At 46.0% G+C, this 22,231-nt stretch overlaps 1 protein-coding gene across 7 annotated transcripts in view; it reads left to right on the top strand.

Moving 5' to 3' along the window:
• LOC119166688 (putative phospholipase B-like 2) overlaps positions 1–22,231 on the top strand; it is a 351,547-nt gene that overhangs the window by 196,475 nt on the left and 132,841 nt on the right. For all 7 annotated transcript variants that reach the window (XR_012888461.1, XR_012888460.1, XM_075882399.1 and 4 more), the window contains 2 exons: positions 10,391–10,602; positions 21,048–21,139. Coding sequence is in view for 5 of the 7 variants with exons in the window: in XM_075882399.1 (XP_075738514.1) it covers positions 10,391–10,602; positions 21,048–21,139 (304 nt within the window). In the remaining 2 variants the exon portion in view is untranslated. The remainder of the gene's footprint in view (positions 1–10,390; positions 10,603–21,047; positions 21,140–22,231) is intronic.

The following is a 22,231-nucleotide window of genomic DNA, read 5'->3' as shown; positions in this document are numbered from 1 at the left end:
CTTTCGTCAGCAGGTCATTGACACCTTTGCTAGCGCTGAACGCAGAAAGCGTGCTCAGGAGTTGCTCGAGTTAAGACTTCAGAAACCTAATGAAACTGTGGCAATGTTTGCTGAGGATGTTACACACCTAATCAGAATTTGTCTGAAGAAAAGAAGTTGTGCTACCTTATGCGCGGCGTGAAGGAATAACTTTTCGGCGGGCTTGTGCCCAATGCCCCAACTACTGTTGCTGATTATATACGAGAATACACTGCCATTGAGCCTGCTTTGTTGGAAAGATCAATACATTACGATCTCTCGTTCACTGCCACCCCAATCAACGCTGCTTTAGTGACTCTAGACAACCAGGGATCCATGCGGGACCTGATGCATGGATATTGTTCGAGAAGAACTTCACAAGCTTTGGACTGCACCTGTGGATACACCAGTGACCACCGTTGCCGCAATCGTTCGTGAAGAAGTAAGGCACGCTTTCTCAGCAGCTTACATTGGTAGCGAGCAGTGCCAAATGAGTTACGCCGATGCTGTCCACCGTCCACCCCCCGTCCCGCCAATTACGTCATACTACCAGCCACCTACAGCCACACCTCCGTCGCAACCTTTACAGGAGTCTTTCAGACGTCGGCCGATGACTCCGATGTCTTCATGTCACCAGCCATCACTTGCCGTGTCTTACTGACCACCACAATAGGACTCTTTAGGACGCTTCAACTGAGGTGCTGCCAAACATATAGCTCGCTATTTTTGGTACCGTGACACATCGTTTCGCCCATCACGGCCAGGGTACGACGGTTGCCGTAGCAACGCTGACTACACTGTTTGCCATGACGACCCTGGTTTTTCAGAACCTCCAATGACCCTCCTACAACGAGTCACTTCCCAATATCCAGCCCAACTCCAACCACCGACGACAGTTACAGCGCGAGAACAGAATGAAGACAAAGAGACAAAAAGGACACGACTCTTGGTTGTCGTTCTGTTCTCCCGCTATAACTATCGGCATGTCATCCCAACTAGCCCAAACTGCCACACTTCCAACCACCGGTCGCACTCTACATCCCCTGCACAGGCATTGTCACTGAATTGACGTACTTTCGCTCACCTTCGTAGAACAGGGTCGTAACGTTCTTACCGGGAAAAATAAAGCCGCGACCTATCCGGCTACGCTCGCAGCCCGACCACATGACGACAAAAAGTCCCCAGTACTGCCGCTACAGAGCGTCACGACGCGAACGAATATTAACAGCGACGAAATGGTGAGCACCGACCTCAATGTATTTATTGATGGAGAGCAAGTGACGGCCTTAGTCAACACATGTGCTTATTTGTGAGTCAAGATCTGGCCGCTCATCTTAGAAAAGTGAAAACGCTGTGGGCAGGACCACATATAAAAGCAGCGGGGGGGGGGGGGTTTGATTGCTGCTCCCTACTGAAAGCTGCACAGTGAGAATCAGCATAGAAGTTTCCTCTTTCGTCGCGACTTTCGATCATCATTCTCCTAGATTGCTGCAAAAAATAAAATTATGGAAATAGGCTTTCTCAAGGAGCATCGTGCAGTAATCAACATCCCCGACAGCGTGGCTTCGTATTACGGAATACCCGTATGCTCGTCTGACAGATTTTTCGTCACCAGAGCGCAGATTGATTCGTCTCAATGGCCGCGATATACTTGTGCTCTTTCAATCGCATACCCTTGTTTCAGTAGCATGTGACGTGCCGTTCGACAGTGAAGCAGTCATCGACCAACCAACGTCGCTGCTTTTCACTCATGGGATTTCAGTATCACGAGGAATAGTCCATGTCATCGATGGCCGAACGAACTTGCTGTTGACCAATTTAAGCACCGAGTGCCAGCACCTACCAAATGGCACATCTTTGGCATATTTCGACGAGTTAGCAGATGTTCGTGACTGCTTTTCACCACTCAAAGCAACATCTACGCAAGACCCTCATCTCCTAGCACCTGACGTCGACGTCAGCCCTACTTTAACTCGACAAAAGCAGGATCGCCTTTTAGCGCTCCTAGCCGAGTTCCAAGACTGCTTTGCGTCGACCTTCCGGACATCCTTTACCAAGCACCGAATCATCACAGAAGATACGGCGAGACCACTGTGTCAAAATCCGCACCGTGTGACTTCAAAAGAACAAGAAGCTTGAACAAAAATGCTTTTAGACGACGTGATTCAACCGTCAAAGAGCCCCGAGGCGTCATCTGTTTTTTCATTCAAGAACGGCAGGCTGCGTTTCTGTGTGGACTATCGAAAGCTAAATCAGGTGACGCAAAAAGCTGTGCACCAGCTTCCCCGCATAGATGTTTAGCTTGAAAGGCTTCAACACGCACATTACTTCTCTTCCGTGGACTTAAACAGTGGATATTGGCCGATGAAAGTCGACCCCAGGGATTGCAGAAACAGTTCTTTTGTGACGCCAAAAGAACTGTACAAGTTTAAGGTCTTATCATTTGGCTTGTGCACAGCGCCTGCTACTTTTCAGCGTCTCGTAGATACCATGGTCTCCGGGCTTAAAGGGAGAAACTGCCTAGTATACCTTGACGACGTCATTGTGTTTTCTGCAGCGTTTGACGTACAACTTGAACGCTTGCCGGTGGTCTTGCAGACCATATGGACCACAGGCTTGACGCTCAAGCTGGAGATTCCGCTTTGAGAAACTACAGTTTCTTGGCCATTTCGTCAGTTACGCAGGAGTTCGTCCAACTTCTCAGAAAGTTTCCGCCATTGTACAGTTCCCAACATCATCAATTAAAAAGCAGTAAGGCGTTTTGTAGGTCTCTGCGCATATTATCGGTGGTTTATTCCAGGTTTTGCACGTATTTTGTCGCCTTTAACTCAACTAACGAGGTATGATGTTGCAGTTGCTCGGGGTGACGAGAAGGAAGCTGCTTTCAATGACTTGCGGCAACGTCTACACACGACCCCTGTGCTTGCCCGTTTCGATGAGCCAGCCCCTGCAATGATCCATACTGACGTCAGCAATGTTGGCCTGGGACTTGTGCTTGTGCAGCGCCAGGAAATAAGAAAAGAATGTTCGCTTACGCAAGCAGAACTCTGTCACGCACAGAAGCAATTTACTCGACAACCTAAAAAGAATGCCTCGCCGTGGTGTGGGCAGTTATGAAATTTCGTCCATACTTGAATGACCGCCCATGCATGGTTATCAGTGACTACCATTTGCTGTGTTGGTTAACAATCTGAAAGATCCTTTCGGGTGATCAGCACGCTGAAGCCTTATACTACAGGAATTTCTTATAAGGATGGCGTACGAATCGGGAAAACGACACATGGACACCGACTGCCTGTCTCGATCACCGGCTGCTTCTCTCAGTGAAGTCGGCTGCTTCTCTCGATGAAGGGACATCATTCCTCAAAATCCTCGGCACGTCAACCATCAAAGACCACCAGCTAGATATTCCTGATCTACTTGGCTTGAATATTTATGTAGAAAGAAGGAGTTAGAACACGCCGAAAGCCTTTGCAAGAGGGTTATCATCGCTCTGTCTGCAAAACAATGTCATGTACAAAGTCAACTTCTCATCAGACGAGTCCACCTACCTGCTAGTCGTCCCCACCACTCTTCGTTCTCAAGTATTGCAAGCGCGCCACGACGAGGTCACAGACATTTAGGCTACAAGCGCACACTGGGCAGCGTTCGGGAGAGGTATTGCTGTCGTAGACTCGCCGCTGCCGTGAAATATCACGTTCGCACCTGCCTCGATTGCCAGTGGTGCAGGTCACCTTCGACAAAACCAGCCTGGTTGTCACACCCAGTTCAGATCCCGCCAAAGCCTTTTGATCTGGTCAGAATGGATCACTTGGGTCCAATTCTTACCTCTAGTGCTGGTAACCGCTGGGTTATAGTGGTGACCGACTACCTTACTTGATACGCCGAGACTAAAGTCATTCAGAGAGGCACGGCAGAGGAGGTGGCCGATACTTCAAGTTATGCTGATGCCCGGTGCGCCATCGATTGTTATAACAGATCACGAGACCGCATTTACGCCCACGCTTTTAGATCATGTGTTGGTTCTCAGTGGTACTATAAATCGTAAGCCGACAGCCTATTATCCACAAACCAAGGGGTTGCCCAAGCAGCTCAACAAAACTCTTGAAGACATGCTTTCACTGTGTGTGGACACCGAGCACCAAAATTGAGAGGCGATTATACCTTACACAACGTTTCCATTTAATACTGCTAAACGGATGACCCCATTTAGCTTTGTTCACGGACGAGAAGTGAGGACGATGTTGGACGTGATGCTGCCAAGCAAATGCGATAACACTGAAACGAGTGCCGACGTGTTCACTGAACGCGCCGAGGAAGCCAGGCAGCTCGGATGTCAACCATACCAACAGCAAACAAACTAACAGCAAGATTAAGACGCAGGTCGCTGTAATGTACGTCATACACCTGTATAACGTACGAAACCGGGGACAGGGTATGGGTGTGGACGCCTGTACGAAGACGGGAACTATGTGAAAAGCAGCTCAGGAGATACTTTAGAATATCGATTGCTGCGACGACTACGTGACGTTATCTACGAGGTCGTCTTGGATATCCCAAACTATACAAGGCGTCGCCCGCACTGACCTGAACTTGTGCAGGTAGTGCACATTTAACCGCACATCAGCGAGTGACTCTGCGAAGGACCGCCGCTTGTACAAAGTTACTTTATGCGCAAATGACTGGCTCCGCTATAGCATCGGGGAGGCAAATGCCGTACTCGAAATGGGCAGACAATGAATACGACGTGCACGCCCACAATCTCGTGTAAAGGGATACTTACAGAAGAAGACGAAGTGTTTGTGTTTATGCCCTGCCTCGTCGCACCTCGCAGCTCAAGAAGAGCTTCGTCGCAAAGCCGGCACTCTAGCTTCCTTCCTGGTTTGGTTGGCTACGTGCCGGGTAGTCTTCTTGCCTTATAGGATATTTGGCGCTTCATCTGACATCGGAAACTGGACCAGGTCATTTTCTTTTTTGGATTATTTGAAGGCGCACTGATGTCCAAGAATTTTCCTGCTCAGGACCATTTTGCGTGGACGGCCTCTCTGCGGACTGATGACCTTTCTTCTGACATGTTTCTCTGCAAAAGTGTGAGCAGCATTTCTGTCACGCTGGGACCTATGGGTAGACACTACATTAAGTTGAATAACCCCAAGGCCATTCAAGATCACCTTCATGCAGCGTCCCCAAACTACCAGACCATAACTGACGTGCGGCAGTTTGGTCGCGGTGAAATAGTATGCAGATCGCCAGGCCAGGATTGTGCAAGAGACCTTCTCAAATGTTCGTTCATCACATTAACTCCGGTGAATGCGTTTGTTCCACCTCAAGTGGCTTGCACAGAAAAAATTGTACGAGGTGTAGACGTGCAGCTGAGCCGTGCCGAAACTCTAGAGAAGCTCTCTAGGTATGGCGGACGTTTATCGACGCAATCTAGTTGTGGATAACAAGGGAGTCCCAACAGAGTCCATGATTGCGACTTTTGCTGGCACCTCATGTTCTTCTGAGATGAAAGCGTGGCATCTGGTGTTTCAAGTAGATCAATTGGCGTCTTGTGTGTTACAATGCCGGAACTGCTGGAGGTTCTGTCATAGTGCCGGTGGCTGTAAATCCGAGGAGTGATGCAGCAAAGTGGTGTAGACCACGCAAATCGAGAAGTACGGCACAGGAGGGTCTGTGTCGTTTTTGTGGTGGACGCCAATCTGCTGACTACTGAGACTGCCCAAATAGACGAAAAAAATGCAAGTTCTTGAGGTCATGGATAAAAGAAAACGCTCTAGGAGGCAGGCCATAGCAATTATCAACAAAAGATAGTACGATTATTCTGGCGTTACAGCCCGTCAAACGTTGGTGGAGACGAGCATTGCACAAGCCGCCGAGGTAGCTGTAGGAAAAGCTATGGCAATGGTGATGAATCAACTAGTTGACAGCATCTCCAAATATATTGCTCAAGTTGTAAGCAATCAAATTGCATAGCTTATAACCCCGCAACCAACCGGCCCTCTCGTGTCGTATATACACCCTACCGTTAATTAGATAAACCCGATAGGCGATAAGATGCATGCCTTCGAAAGCAGACATAGCTCCCATGTAAGCTGATCGGCCAATGGTCAGACACCTGTGCTGGACTAAAGCGTATCTACTGATGCGAAAATTTATGGCCGTGCTCAGAAACGCAGCCGGTTCTCGCTTAACCGTCCAAACACTACGTCTCCACAGGCGAAATCAAAAAAGAATCCGGCCAGTAAACTTTTGAAGGAGAAAGTTTTGAAAAAGTTGTCGCTGCAACGATTACTTCCACGAATTGCATCTTTAAGAGTTTAACAGTGGAAGAGTGGTTCGATATATGCTACAATTACTAATTTACACTGTCTTAGCACTCAGCTATATCCTGATATGATTTTGTTGCAAGAAACTTGGCTTAATTCACACAACAGCTTTTATGCCAAGAATGACCGTTTGTTTAGGCTAGACCACTCTTCGAGAGGTGGTAAAATTATAACTTTGTTATAAGCCATTGCCATAAAGGTAAGATAACGTTAGAGCTGCTGTTCCGGAATTAAAAATTCTAGTTATAGAGAAAACTCCACCTTCTCGTCAGACATTTTCAATGGTCAATGTTTATTTTCTGCCAGGCGTACATTACACCAGGCCATTGTACACCCTAATCGGCACGTGTGCAACAATTATTTTATTGGCAGGAGATTGTTACACCCATCATGTCACATGGGGTGTAAAAACTGATGCGTGCGGCAACCATTTGTGAGACTGGTTCCAAGATAACAATCTGACCTGTTTAAATTCAGGAAACCCAACGTACGTGAGAGGTAACACGTCTTCTTCAGTGGATCTTACTGTTGCAAGCGCCTGCCTTTATGTTTCGGGTTGGTCCATAGTTAAGTGCGCAAGAAACAGTGATCACATGCTAATTACTTATGAAACAAAAAGTACGGTAGAATCAGTAGCTTCCAGTGCACGTACATATTTAAATTATACTAAATTTAAGGAGCCGTCGCTTTCTTCACTAACTCAAATATCAAATATGAGCGCAAAGTCAAAAGTTATGAGCATTTGTACAGTTCTACAAAAATGCAAGATCACCTACGTCCGAGCTGCTTCGGTTCAAGATCAGCTCCATAGGCGTGCGAAGGGCAACCCTGCGCATATCTAGAGACTCCTTCCTATTATGACCATGCATGGGGCAACCTTTGTGCTCCCGCCCCCCACCCCCTTCCGAGTGATGACGCCCCCTTCCTTATCATTCAATGTGAAGGGTCGACTACACGCCCCCGTTTAGGTGACTGGGGGGGGGGGGGATGGCCGTCCTTGTTCCCCTCGTGCGCACGCTTATGTTTGTAGCCTTCAAGAAGACAAGTCTGCTTGTCGAAACTTCGGTTCGAGCACACAACCCCTGTTTAAGGATTCGCTCATCGCAAGCTTTGGTCTCCCTCTTCCCACCAAGTTTTTGGAAATTCTTGTGAGGTGGTTCTAGTTGAGAGTGTTTTTGCTATGCAAGTGTGAGTGATACGCACACTATGCTTTGAATCGGCGGGTCGACAACACCTCAAGCTTTCTCGACGAGACTTATTGAACAGTAGTACAGAGCTGTGTGATTGTCGAAAAGTTTATTCATTTTTTACAAAAGCTACGTTCTTGATCAGATAGCACTTTGTTAGGTTCAATAAATTCGATAAGAAAGGTACGAGATTGTGTTCAAGCATTTTTCAGCAAGATGACGTAAGGAATATCGTGTGGTATTTTTCTTTTTTAATCAGTCCAGTTACTGCAGCTGGCGTTACTTTTACCTTAACTGATATTTTGAATAATATAGCAACCCTAGAAGCAGTGCACTGGCTACATGCACGAGGCCTGTTTTAGGTTGCTTTCCGGCAACTCAAAACTTTTTTGAGTGTTGTACTCCTTTTGGACGGAATCTGTCATCGTCCACGGCTGCAAAGGTGCAAGGGTTTGGTTCTTGAGAGCAACCCGGTGACATGGGCCACAAATGTCTTCCGCCTAGTGGTATAATGGCTAAGTGAACGAGTTAGTTTGGGTTAATGCTGATGTATTATAGCAGCGCAGTAGTGAAAACAAAGAATAAGATGAAGATGTGATATGCGCTATTCTGTGTTTACCTTGTTTGTTGTATTATTTACTGCGCTGTCGTAATGTATTCATGTACACCTTTCCTGCTTTAAACCTACATGTAGGCACGCAACAGACATGAATAGGTCGAGGGAGAGGTACGCTGTTCATCGTCTGGCGTGGAGTGCTAAGCTTTATTCATGTTGTGGCGATCCATTTTTAGACTCACGCAGGTGCTCTCACGTTGGGACAGGAACGTTCAACCTTACCACCGTAACGTAGGTCTTCCGGACGAGCTGTGCTTTATCTGAAAGAGCTCATCTCTGACCTAGTCACCTTCCTCCTCACAATCTGTGAAAGCTGCAGGACATTGCCAAATCATATTGAAGTGGGGTCATGATGTTGACGAAGAGAGCAGACCGTATGTTCAAAATAAAACTGTTTATTTGGCCAAACTTGTGGCCCTTCAACTTTTTTAAAGTTTTGAGCTAGTGGTCGTCGTGTGTACTCTTCTCTTCAGTCCTTGTTTTTTGCGCTTCAAATTTTCTTTCTCAATGTCATACAAACTCGCCCAAGCTTTTGTCCTTCTAAGTTTTACAGTGATACCAACTGGCACTGATAACGGCAAACAGAGCTTCGGCCGTCAATCAACTGACAAGTGGTGAAGCGCCTCAGGATTTATTCACGTGCCGTCGAATATGCTAGTGCTATCAATAGCAGTCACGTAGGTTGCAGAATAATCTGTTATGTTCACGAAGTGGGTGTAATGTTATGAAAACGATCTACTACAGTCCTGAAGTTTGTAGAACACTACAAGAGCTGAGAATAGACACTTTTAGTTGGGCATAGGTAACGAGCCCACGTAAGCAGCACTGCCGCTGAGAGAAGTGCGCATGCGCAGTACGTAACGTGTCTATTCCATTGATGCATGGGTACGCCCGAAAAAAAACGTGGCATGCGTAAACGGGATCAGACAGAGCGTAGGTGGCGTGACACTCCCTGGATATCTCGATTAAAATAGATCAACTAATTTTTATCTATCTTAGTGTGCATCAAGCAAATTACGCTTGAAGCTTGGAAGCTCGAAAGACTAAGTCACTGATATTCATATAAGATTGATGTGGTATTGGTAATATTAGTGATAAATTTGCTCCTATTTGCTGTTGCTCTTGTTTAGTGTTGCTCATTCGCTCTATTTTTGTTGTCGCTTGATTCCCTTCTATCTTCTTGTGTTTCGAAGTGATCTAGCCTTGACATGATGTATATTATTCAACAATTGTGTTTAAACAGATCTGTCTCTGTGCTGCCACGAAACATTGTAATGGGGGTGGCGGGTTCGTCAAGCTGCTGAAAGGCCGCTTTTATTTGCCATTTCTCTGTATATTATGAAATGAACACAAATTTATTTGATTGATTGATTGATCGGTTGATTGATTGAAATAGGAACCAAATACCAAAGTAGCAGCGATGGCGTAGAATGCAGAAAGCAACAAAGCCGGACCAATTTGAGTATATTTTACCTTGAGGGGCGATGTTGCGCTACTAGCGGAAGCACAAACCAGCGACCCGTTTAGGCATTCGGAGCAATGGGAAGAGATTGCTTGGCGCGTCAGTGAATTCCTGCAAAAACCAATTACAGCACGCTGTGTGTACGAGCACCTGAACCTGTTGCTGGCATAGTATTCGGTGAATGACGGCAGCTACTGCATGAGTACGCTAAAAAGCACCTAAAACTGTTTTCTTTCCAATAACATACGTCTAGTTGAAGCAAACGTATCTCTGTATCTCTGTATGGCCAATACGGTGAAATAGAAGTGTCGTTCGGAGCTTCGCCTGCAGCGTACGCTACGTATCTTGCTACGTGCGTAGGCTGGTTACGTGCGCTCAACTAAAAGTGTCTAAGTACTGACAATATAACGCGATGGTAGCTAAACTTGAGGAAGTAATCTGTCAATATGCTCCAGAGTAATTATTTCACTGCACATCTCGAAATTGATTGGAACTTCTCTGCATGGTGCATCATTTTTCCTCTCACCTTGCCACGAGCAGCGTAGCCAAGCAAGGAAAGCCTTGTCGAGATCGTGCATTCAGTTTTTCTTCCTATATCTGAACTCAAGTATTTGCTATCATTGTTGAGTATATATACATTGATATAGAAGTACACAATTAGGTGTTGCATTAGTACTTAATTAGGATTTGTACAAGTAGGTGTTGTAGAAAGGTGAAGTATCGGTGTTAGGCTTGCATCAGGAGCAGCAGCACTCAATTTCTGGCATTGTACACCTAGGCTTCTAAACTTGTACAAGGATGTGGGTGACCTGGAATGGGCGTTCGGCATGCGTGGCAAGAAAGGACCCAGAGACCCCGGCGTCGCATTCTTCAAGACGACAACGAACAGCGCTGAAGCAATTGCAGCTCACGCTTCCTGGGGACACTACAGCGGTATGAACAAGCTGCTCAAGAAGTACGTCTTCAACTACAAGTTAGTGGCTGGTTCAGGTAGGACAACATAATAATACTGCATGCATCATCACAAATAAAGCAGCCAGCGCACATCAAGCACGCCAAATATATACTCACAGTTGTATCGCAGACTTTGTTAATCGGGCATGCGCACGACGCAGTAAATTAGAACATGGCGATTATAGCAAGTGCCATCATCTCACACTTAGTTCCTCTTAGAGCTTGATTTTTTAGCATCGAATACTTTAAGTATAAAGAATTGTTTAGCGAGTGGTGTTTTTTAACCTGCAGCTCAATGTGGCTCCAGCGTGAGGAAGCCTAATGAAGAGATTCCCGTTTTTGGAGTTCCCACTGCTCTGCTTAGCGAACTGTCGATGAGGTCATAGTAGGATTTCCCCGGAACGAGAAAACATGAGGAAGATTTGCAAACGAGGTGTGCGACATGAGTGCTACTTTTCGCTACACTTCGTCGACTTCCTACTTGTATTGGTAATTCATGACGTCTGTAGTGAGTTCACTCTAGTTGTAAGGACGAAGGCGCCGGAAAAGCATCAATGAAAGGAACGATCACGTGCTCTTCGAGGCAGTTGTGTTTTCTTTCTTGTCAGGAGCAAGATTTAACCGCATGTGTATGAAGTTTTTCTAGCAATTTTACTTAACAATTACAATTGCTTCTTAGGAAGTTATGGTATATATACAATGTTACACCTTGCCCGCTTAGTTTACCGGATTTTCAGCGTTTCTAGTATTTTTTAGACCTCTATTCCCCATTTTATTAAAAGCGTGATCACGGTTCATGAAATCATTGGAAAGAAGACAAGCTGAGCCCCTAGAGTGCCACGCACTTCATAGAAAACGAATTGGTGCCAGAATTGCGGCATGACATGCCCACGTAGCTTGTTAAATTGTTGAGACACGAGAAGAAATAGAAGAGAGGGAAAGGCAGGGGGGTTAGCCAGTCGAAGAAAACCGGTTTGGTAGACTACACACTGCAACAGGATGTTGGAGATTAAAACGGAAATAAAAGCATAGAAAGAAAGAGAAAAGCAGCACATAACACACACACGCAGCTGGTCAGCCCATCACTCTGTCCTGGCACGTGACGTAGCATTCACAGCCCCTTTTCAAGGTCCGCTTTCCTTAAAAACCTCGTCACCTTCAGCTGCGATGTGTTCTGGCGACAATATGTGTAAGTATAATTTCAACGAACTTTCTTCTATTGCAAATATAAGCTAACGGACGCCAGTGAGTCTGAGCGTTATAAATGAGACAGTCACACCGGATGCAAAGTTGCACGTCTCCGTACAACGACAAGCATCGCTAAGAGCTGTGTCGGCCATTTCAATACAGAGTTAAATTGTTAGTTGTCTTAATTGTAGAGAAGGCACGTTTAGGCATAGACCTGTGGAATGAACAAGTGGCTGACCACGCAGACGCATAAGGCAGGAAGAACTGTCTCTAAACCAGGACATTCCTTGTCTATTATTTCTACCAAAAATTATTCTGTGTGCTAAAGGCAGCAATAGAAACAAATTGAATGTTAAGTCACACGTCATTTTGTTTACATAGATGGGTGGAATTTATTATATTATTAAATGCGAAGCATTTCTTAGCGAATTTCAGCGACTTTGGTCGTATCTATCTATCTATCTATCTATCTATCTATCTATCTATCTATCTATCTATCTATCTATCTATCTATCTATCTATCTATCTAACTATCTATCTATCTGTCTATCTATCTATCTATCTATCTATCTAGCTGCCTACGAGTTTTAGCTCTCCTGGAAGTTTCAATAATGGTATTGATACCAAACGTGGTATGGCATAATATGACTGTATGAGAACATATTTGGCTAGTCATAACAAGAAAATCATGACAAGTATGTCATAAATGTCATGATTTACAATTCATGCTCCTGCAGTTCTTTCGGTGGTTTGTTCACATGGCATGTTGCGAAACTGGAAGGTATGACATGTTTGCATGGCGAACACAAGCTGCTGACCCTCACATGAAAATTATGACATGTGTGTTGTGTAACAACATGACTCATGCTACGCTCATGATGCGCTCGCGGCTGTTTCACTAGCGTCACCCATACCAAATTGGGTATTACGGTACGTGAATAAATGACGGAGGTGTGTAACTGGTGCAAACATAATAATCATTAGATGCGTGTCATGTAAAAACATGACAACATGCCCCGCTCAAGATTCACTGGCAGCCGTTTTACTAGCTTCACTAATGCCAAATTTGGTATTAGGCGACGCGAATGGAGGGCAAAAGTCTTATACTGGTGCAAACATAGTGAAGATGAGATGCGTGTCATGTAACAACATGACTACATGCTACGCTCATGATACGCTCGCGGCCGTTTCGCTAGCTTCACCTGTACCAATCTCGGTATTACGCGACGCGAATGGACGACTTGAGTAAATGACATTGTGATGGTTACGGACGTTCGTCACTATGTTTGTCGATAGCGGACGAGAAAGGATTAACATCAACAATTGATGCGAACAAAAGAAGCTTTATATTGCACAACAGAGAAGGAAGTGACACTTTCTTGTTGATGAGCTGCGCGAACCAATGGCTCTGCGCCTCCTGCGCGGGAAACACGCCCCCAAGCAGCTGCAGCAGCCCGATGAAGGCCAGCGTCGGGTGCGGCAGGTGCGGCGGAAACACCTACTTGTACAGGCCGATGGACTCGACCTCGAACCGACACACCGGAGCTCGACCTGGCCGACACGTACGGGTCCCACGTCCGGCGCAGGAACGCTCCCAGGAACTCGTCCTCTCGAGCGGCGCACTGCTTCGTCTGCCTTCGTGGCCGCAACCCTCGAGCTCTCTTTTCCCACGTTCCTTCTTCTTGGCCAGGGCACCGCCAGGTACCCTCGGTTGCACCCTGCAGCTCATGAGCTCGCGGCCTATGTCCGAGTCTGGCGCGTCACTCGGCACCACTCGGCGATCCTCGATTCAGCCAGCAACTTCCGCAAAAAGTGCGGGGAAAGTCGCGGAAAAGGACGCAGCAGATGTAAAGGATTTAAAAGAGCTGACGAAGGCATTCGAAAATTTCAAACGCGATTTCAGAAGTGAGATTCGGGAAATTAAAGACAGCATAGCTTTTTGCTCTGACACCTGCAGTGAGGTGAAAGATGTAGCCACTGATATTAAGAATATGAGAGCTGAAATGCAAGAGCTCATAAGACAAAACATGGAATTGAAAGCGGAAAATAAGAGACTGTCACAAAAATGCGATGAGCTTGAACAATATCAGCGCCTAAACAATCTTGAGATAAAAGGTGCGCCGGTCGGGAATGATCCAGTGGATGTTGTAAGAAAGATAAGCGAAGCAGTCGGCACAGCAGTTGATCTGTCTGATATTGACGCATGCCACTGGATTCCCACTCCTAAGCCTGATGTGAACAAAATAATCGTTCGTTTTGTAAAAAGAACAAAGCGTGACGATATACTGGCGAAATTTAGAAAGAAGAGGCTCGATAGTTCTATGCTTGGGGATGACAATAAAACGCCCATTTTTGTAAATGAGCATTTGACGCAGAAGGGCAAGGCATTGCTTGCAGCGGCAATACAAAAAAAGAAAGAAGCCGCATGAAAATTTGTCTGGACATCCGGTGGCAAAATCCTTGCACGCAAAGATGAAGGATCGCGAGCGATACACATTGCCGATGAGACAAGCTTGGCTAAAATTAGAAATTAGATGTGGCATATGTCATAACAAATTGAAAAACATTCCACTATGACTGATCTTGTAAATAATCAAAAGTATTACAGTGTTGAAGACATAATAGGGCATTTCAATCCGGAAAAGGCTTGTTAATAGCATTGCATATAAATTGTAGAAGCATAAAAAGAAAGCTCGACGACATTGCTAATTTTATATGGTCTATAGCTATCGGATTTGATGTGCTAGGTTTCTCCGAGACATGGATTACTTATAAAGAAGATGCGCCGTTCTTTCCAGGCTGTAGTCATGAACTTCTCTGTCGTAACCAGCAAAAAGGTGGAGGTCTTGCTATTTATTTTAAGGATACGCTTTCGAGTGAACTGCTTGATAAGTATACTGTTATGAACGATGATGTTGAATGCATTACAATGTGTGGTGGCCCATCCATAGTAATTGGCGTATATAGGCCACCACATGGCCACAAAAAGAAATTTATTGAGTTTCTTAATGTTGTGTTATCCACTGTTCGCGGGAATACTGCTTCCATAGTTATGGGTGACATAAACATTGACCTCTGTTCCAATGATCCTTATGCCAAAGATTTTGAAACGCTCTTACTTACATATGGAAGTACAAATTTTATACGTTCACCTACAAAGGTTACATCAACAAGTGTTACGCTCCTTGATATATGCGCCTCAAATTTAAGTTCACAGAATATAAAATCCGGGGTATTTGCGTATGACATAAGTGATCATATGCCCATCTTCTTTCTTGCACGAGTTACTTCTCAAATTGGTCAGAAAACATAGACATCTTTCCACCGAAATAAAAACAGCAAAACTCGGGAACATTTTTTTCAGCTAGTTCAGAACATAGATTGGACCACTGTTTATAGACAAGAAAATCCTGATGATGCTTATAACACATTCATGACGTTATTGAGTACTAGCTATGATGCGGCATTTCCACTTCAGAAGCGCTCACGTGGCAGAAATAAGAAATTCAGAAAGCCTTGGATAAATCGTGATCTTTACCGGCGCATAAAAATAAAGAATAAATTGTATCATGATTTCATCCGTTCGCGGAACACAGACGCCTTAGCTGAGTACAAGAAATACAGAAACGTCTTAAATTCAGAAATACGGAAGCTAAACAGAACTACTATGAAAAATTATTTGAAAGCATTTACAATGACTAGAGGAAGCTACGGGAGGTCATAAATGGGCTTACGAACAGAAATAAGGATTGTAATAGGACACAGGACCTAACAATAATTGGTGAGATTTTCAGTGGTGAAAGGTTGGCCAATGTCATGAATGAACATTTGCTAAATGCGGGTTCCTTTATTTTAACGGATGAAAGGGAGATAATGCTCCAACTCCTGATAAGTCTCCTTTGCCGTATTCTATTTTTCTCGCACCCACAGATCCGGTTGAAGTAGAAAGATTAATCAGAAAACTTAAAAACAATATTGCATCAGGCATTGATGAGATAGGTTCTGTTGAGTTAAAAATGGTGTCACCATTGATATCATATGTCTTGGCCTATATTATCAACCTCACCCTCACTAACGGTGTATTTCCAGAGCAGCTAAAAGTAGCAAAAGTCACTGCAGTACATAAAGGTGGTGATATGAATACTTTAGCGAACTATCGGCCTATATCCGTGCTTCCAACAATATCAAAAATATTTGAAGGGGTTATTCATGATAGACTTGCATCCTTTTTTGATAAGCACCAACTAATAACAAAAAGTCAGTATGGTTTTCAAAAAAATTAATCAACAGAACAAGCTCTACTGTACATCAAAGATAAGATAATCGAAAATGTGGAAAACAAAAAATATACTCTTGGACTCTTCCTCGATTTTCAAAAGGCATTTGACTCCATACAATTGAAATCATTGATTCATAAATTATCGAGATATGGGGTGCGTGGAGTTGCAGTACAACTGTTTAAAAGTTACCTAGAAGATCGTTATCAATATGTAAAACTGAATAACACTATTTCGGCAAAGATAAAGTTGAACCAAGGAGTCCCCCAAGGGTCTATACTGGGGCCAATATTGTTCCTTGCCTATATAAATGATATTGTCGATATACCTCATTCTCATGAACTTATAATGTACGCTGATGAGACGAATGTTTTCTTTTCATCAGAAAATCTAATATCACTTGAGGTCAGTGTAAATAATTATCTAAGCAATCTTTTAAATTGGTTAAGACAAAATGGACTGCGCTTGAATGCAAAAAAAACAACCTATATGATATTCCGATCTTTAAACAAACCTATTAGTAACATAGCTTTAAAATTCGAAGGAAACTGCATCGCACATGTTAGGGAACAAAAGTTTCTTGGTGTATGGTTTCAGGAGGAATTAAACTGGAACACACATGTAAATCATCTGATCACCACATTAGCGCGAATAGTTGGTTGTTTTTTTAGAACAATGCACTTAATCCAATTGAGGTTAAAAATAAGTATGTACTATGCACTCTTCCATTCTAAAGTAAGTTATGGGATGTTAGTCTGGGGAACGACATCACAACGGAATTACCATAAGTTAATAACTATACAAAAGAAAATATTGCGCTGCTTTGAAAATTACAGGGAGAATCTACAAGACTTGCGCACTGCTCCACTATTCATTAAACATTCCATACTCAGAATTGATCAATTATATCATTTTAAATTACTTCAGTTAATACAAAAGACTAAGCTATATGAAGAAAGTTGCACCGGAAGACCACACTACAGTCTGCGAGAACAAAAAAAACGAGCTCTTAGAACAAGAACCCAATATGGAGAACAAAGTATTGCTTACCAGGTACCTCAGGTTTTAAATACCCTTGCAGATCAATTGATCTTTAGGGCTAGTAGTGCGACTTTCAAGAAACAAATAAAGAACTTATTCATAACCACCGGTCTACACTATCGAAACTACGTAATGGAGTCTCATGCCTCTGCAAATGCTTAAATTGTTCATAAACTTCTATGTCAATTATACGAGTGTATACATCGGAATTCATTGTATCCGCATACATTTTGTGTATGTTTTTGATTTGTTTCATTGATATTGCTTAGTTGTGAATTTTAACGAGAGTGACCTGTAATTCTTAAAATGTGTTATGTAAACTTCTTATGCTATTTATGTTTGCATTTTGTGTTTACAATTTCAGGTTGCTTGAAACCAATGTATTGAATATATATATTGTTTGTCAGTGCTGATGTCTAAGCTTTGCACTGTCACGGACTGCGGAGGGACAAGGGCCTTTGTCAGGCTGTTCGCCTTTTGCCCTTTGCCCCTGTAGTGAGATCTGTATCCGGCTTACTGTAAATAAAAATACTACTACTACTACTACTTCCCTGGCACCTGGATCCTCGGCCACCCTGGATCTTGCACGGCTCCGTGGTCCGTGCACACACCCGCGTCTCGCCCGGCAGAACGTCTCGCTCGTCTCTTGCCGATGTGCGACGCTCTGGTGACACCAGCGCTTGATGGCCTGGGTGCGGCTACGGAGCAGTCAGCCCGCATCGGAGATGCGATGCTCCATGCGGGGAATGGCCAGCCTGTCCAGCGAACAGCTTGCGTCGAGACGCGATGCTCGGCGCAACCGTGACCATTAGCCAGGCCACGTTCATCGCTGTGTCGAATGGCTGACCGTGGAGACGCCTCGCCGAGATCCGCGATGCCCTCGGCAAGGAAGAGAACAGCAGGCCAGGCCGCGCCCCGAGATGCAGTACTCGTGGCGGTAATGCCGCCCCAGCTGGTGGTTGGACGGCAGCAGCGTGGACGGCCGCGTTCTCTGGCCGGAACCTGGATCGCCTGCGTCCGACGCTTCAGCCCGCTGTCTCCCGTCTCTCATCAAGCCAGGTCCTGAATAACTCGCGTTCTTCCTTTTCGTCGTCTTCATCATCCATTGGGTGTTCATCTTCAGAATCTTCCTCATGGCTCAATCCCGGTTGGACATCCACCCTATCTTCACCTCCATGCACTTTGCTTTCCGATGTGTGACGCTCTGGTGACACCGGCGCTCAATGGCATAGGTGCGACTACTAAGCAGTCAACCCGCATCGGAGATGCGATGCTCCATGCGGGGCATGGCCAGCCCATCCAGCGAAAAGCGTGCGCCGAGACGCGATGCTCGACGCAACCGTGACCATTAGCCAGGCCACTTTCATCGATGTGTCGAACGGCTGACCGTGGAGACGCCTCGCCGAGATCCGCGATGCCCTCGGCAAGGAAGAGAACAGCAGGCCAGGCCGCGCTTCGAGATGCAGTACTCGTGGCGGTAATGCCGCCCCAGCTGGTGGTTGGACGGCAGCAGCGTGGACGGCCGCGTTCTCTGGCCGGAACCTGGATCGCCTGCGTCCGACGCTTCAGCCCGCTGTCTCCCGTCTCTCATCAAGCCAGGTCCTGAATAACTCGAGTTCTTCCTTTTCGTCGTCTTCATCATCCATTGGGTGTTCATCTTCAGAATCTTCCTCATCGCTCAATCCCAGTTGGACATCCACACTATCTTCACCTCCATGCACTTTGTTTTCCGATGTGTGACGCTCTGGTGACACCGGCACTCAATGGCATAAGTGCGACTACTGAGCAGTCAACCCGCATCGGAGACGCGATGCTCCATGCGGGGCATGGCCAGCCCATCCAGCGAAGAGCGTGCGCCGAGACGCGATGCTCGACGCAACCGTGACCATTAGCCAGGCCACGTTCATCGATGTGTCGAACGGCTGACCGTGGAGACGCCTCGCCGAGATCCGCGATGCCCTCGGCAAGGAAGAGAACAGCAGGCCAGGCCGCGCCCCGAGGTGCAGTACTCGTGCCGGCAACGCCACCCCAGCTGGTAGTTGGACGGCAGTAGCGTGGACGGCCGCGTTCCCTGGCCGGAACCTGGATCACCTGCGTCCGACGCTTCGGCCCGCTGTCTCCCGTCTGCCGCTGCTCCTGCTCGTCCCGAGCAACAAAGCCCACTGCCACGTGATGGTCGCCCGTGGCCCAATCGTGGCCCGCCACCTCTATGGGCCACCGCAGGTCATCAGCTGATTCGCTGGCACTCACGCGCACATTACACGCGCCTTGCCCCGCACTTCCGTCGTTGTCGTTTTCTTCACTCATCACAGACATATTCAAACATGATAATCATGGCATGCGTGTCATTTAACAACATGACTACATGCCACACTCATAATGCGCTCGCGGCCATTTCGCTGGCTTCATATATACCAAGTTGGGTATTATGGAAAGGGAATAGAAGATGAAGGTATGTGACTGATGCAAACACGGTAATCATGAGATGCGTGTCATGTCAAAGCATTGATTGATATGTGGGGTTTAACATCCCCAAACCACTATATGATTATGAGAAACGCCGTAGTGGAGGACTCCGGAAATTTCGACCACCAGGGGGTTCTTTAACGTGCACCCAAATCTCAGCACACGGGCCTACAACGTTTCCACCTCCATCGGAAATGCAGCCGCCGCAGCCGGGATTTGATTCCGCGACCTGTGGGTCAGCAGCCGAGTACCTTAGCCACTAGACCACCGTGGCGGGGCCATGTGAAAACATGACTACATGCCACAGTAAAGGTGCCTGCCAGTAGTTTCGACACGACGCATTGGGCGTGCTCGCCGGCATTCGTTTCTTCGCCTCACGCCGGCTTTGCCACGCCAGGCACTGGTCCTGCCATATACTCGCAGGCGCGCGCCGTGCTGCGCTGCTTTGACGCATACGCGTTTTGGCACGTGCAGCATTCCTCCACCACGAAAAGAGAGAGATGCAGCGTTGACTGGATAAAGTATCGGCGCTGCATTTCGCGCCGGTTGCCCTCGAGCTGCGCTGGTCGCATCTGGCGTCACACTATAGAGTTCTCGCGTATTGCTAACGTGTCGTCTTGTGCCCAGCGTGCGCACGCGTCAATGCTACATTGGAGTATATTGAGCCCTTCATATATGCGCTCGTGGCCATTTTTTTAGCTCCACATGTATAAAATTTGGTGTTACGTGACGTCAACGGATGACGAAATATATGACTGGTGCAAACATGATAATCCTGACAAGCGTGTCATGTAATAACAAGACAACAAACAACGCTCATAGTGTGCTCGCGGCTATTTCACCAGCTCCACATATACTGAATTAGGTATCAGGTGATGTGAATAGATAACGATGGTAAACGACATATTGAAATATAATAATCATGACACAGAAGTCATGTACACCATCAATTACCTCCACCTCATAACGTTGTGCTCAATTTAAAGTGACATATCACCCTTTCTCTTTCGTGCTTTGCATATCATCGATTCCCACTGTACGTGGGATCTGCCAATTTTCTGTTTACATAAATTCAGTCTGAGATTCCTGCTTCGCTCAGCTACGCTCACGAAGCGAACTTACCAGAGGCGATTCGTCATGAGCTTCTTGTCTAGGGGCATCTTTTGGTGCGGTACCGCACCTGCATTTGTGTACATTGCCTATGGTTTTGGCCATGTGCAATAAATGGCTGAACGAAGTAGCGCAAAAAAACGGCCCGTGGTGTTTATCGTGAGGCCACACCAACTGGCCCACTTTTTACTTGAGCGCACATGCTGATGGATGCGCAGCCACTGGGTGGCGAGCATTCAGCTGCGATCGCGAATATATTGAAGGGTGAACTGCAATAAGGTATCAGTTGGAGTGTCACGTCCTTAATTCCATTAATTCGTGCGGCTGGTATATGTATATCATTCGCATATAGGGAATATTTCAGTTAAACCCCCTGATGTGTCTTATTAACCTGTGCAGGCCAGCCTGTCCCCGCCACCGCGCTGACATTCTCCGGCTATCCTGGTAGCGTGTCTTCCGGCGACGATTTCTTTCTCACGACCAAAAACCTGGTGAGTGGTCTAATATGGGTAGAGGTATTGAAACGCTTGCATCTGCATTCACCAATATTGACGCAGCTGAAGAAGCATCACGTTTGCAGAGACGCTTACATATACGCTTGCCGGTTCATGCATTCCGGGATCACATAAGCTGTCAAGACTTGACATAAGCATACAAGAAATGAGCCGACCCACCGCGGTGGTGGTGTGGTTAGGTGCTAAAATGCTGACGTTCAGGTAGCGGCACCAAATTGCGGCCACTAGGGCCGATGTTTCCATGGACGCAAAAATTCTTTAGGCGCGTAAATTTGCACAAGGCATATGGCAAAAAACTCCAGGTAGCCGAAATTTACGCAGCCCTTCACCAAGGTTTCTCCCATGGCTCTTGTGTGCTTATGGAACCCTAAGACTTTCAGGAGCTTGCTCCTGAAGCTCGCACCCTGTTTAGCGACCATCGGCGTGTACACTATTGTTGCAACTGTACACTTCTCGGGTGACCGCTCAAGATCGCTGCCCCAGTCGCCTATCCAGCAATTCCAACAACGCTCACTGAGTGGAGTGCCGCCTCCCAAGGTGTTCAGTTCAGACTGGCACGGTGGATGAACGTGTTTATCGAGTGCTCCCGATAGACTGCAGATAAGTGGTTTTGCCTCTTTTGAGAGTGGCTTTAAAAGTAATAAGGCAGCAGTTAACTATTTAGAGGTAAAAACTTTGTACTACTTATTGCATTGTACGGATTTTTGGGGGTTAGTCACCAGGTTTTGTACTAGATTGCGTGTGTGAGTGTGTGTTTGATTCTTCGTTTTTTTTCTCTTGCCACCCTATGGCGGAGTGCACGTACATTGAACACGCAAATTTTTGTAATAGAGCTCAGACTTTCTCTTTTTCGTATAGCAGGGATCGTGTTTGCTAATTATCGAGTGAGACAAGTGGTGTCAGACAATTGGTGTAAGAAAGACATGGTTAAAAAGGCCATAAAGTGTTCAGGATGCAGGTTGAGCTTGAAAATGAACCCAACTGCAGAAAAGTTTGGAGAAGAGGTTTACGCCAAGTGTAGGCAATGTGAAGTCGGGGAACAATGGAGAAAATTATGGTTACCCAGAG

This window comes from Rhipicephalus microplus, unplaced genomic scaffold (genome assembly GCF_043290135.1).
Source record: "Rhipicephalus microplus isolate Deutch F79 unplaced genomic scaffold, USDA_Rmic scaffold_12, whole genome shotgun sequence".
Lineage (NCBI taxonomy): Eukaryota > Metazoa > Arthropoda > Arachnida > Ixodida > Ixodidae > Rhipicephalus > Rhipicephalus microplus.
The sequence above is the reverse complement of the archived record's forward strand: the minus strand, read 5'-3'. Positions and strand labels throughout refer to the sequence as shown.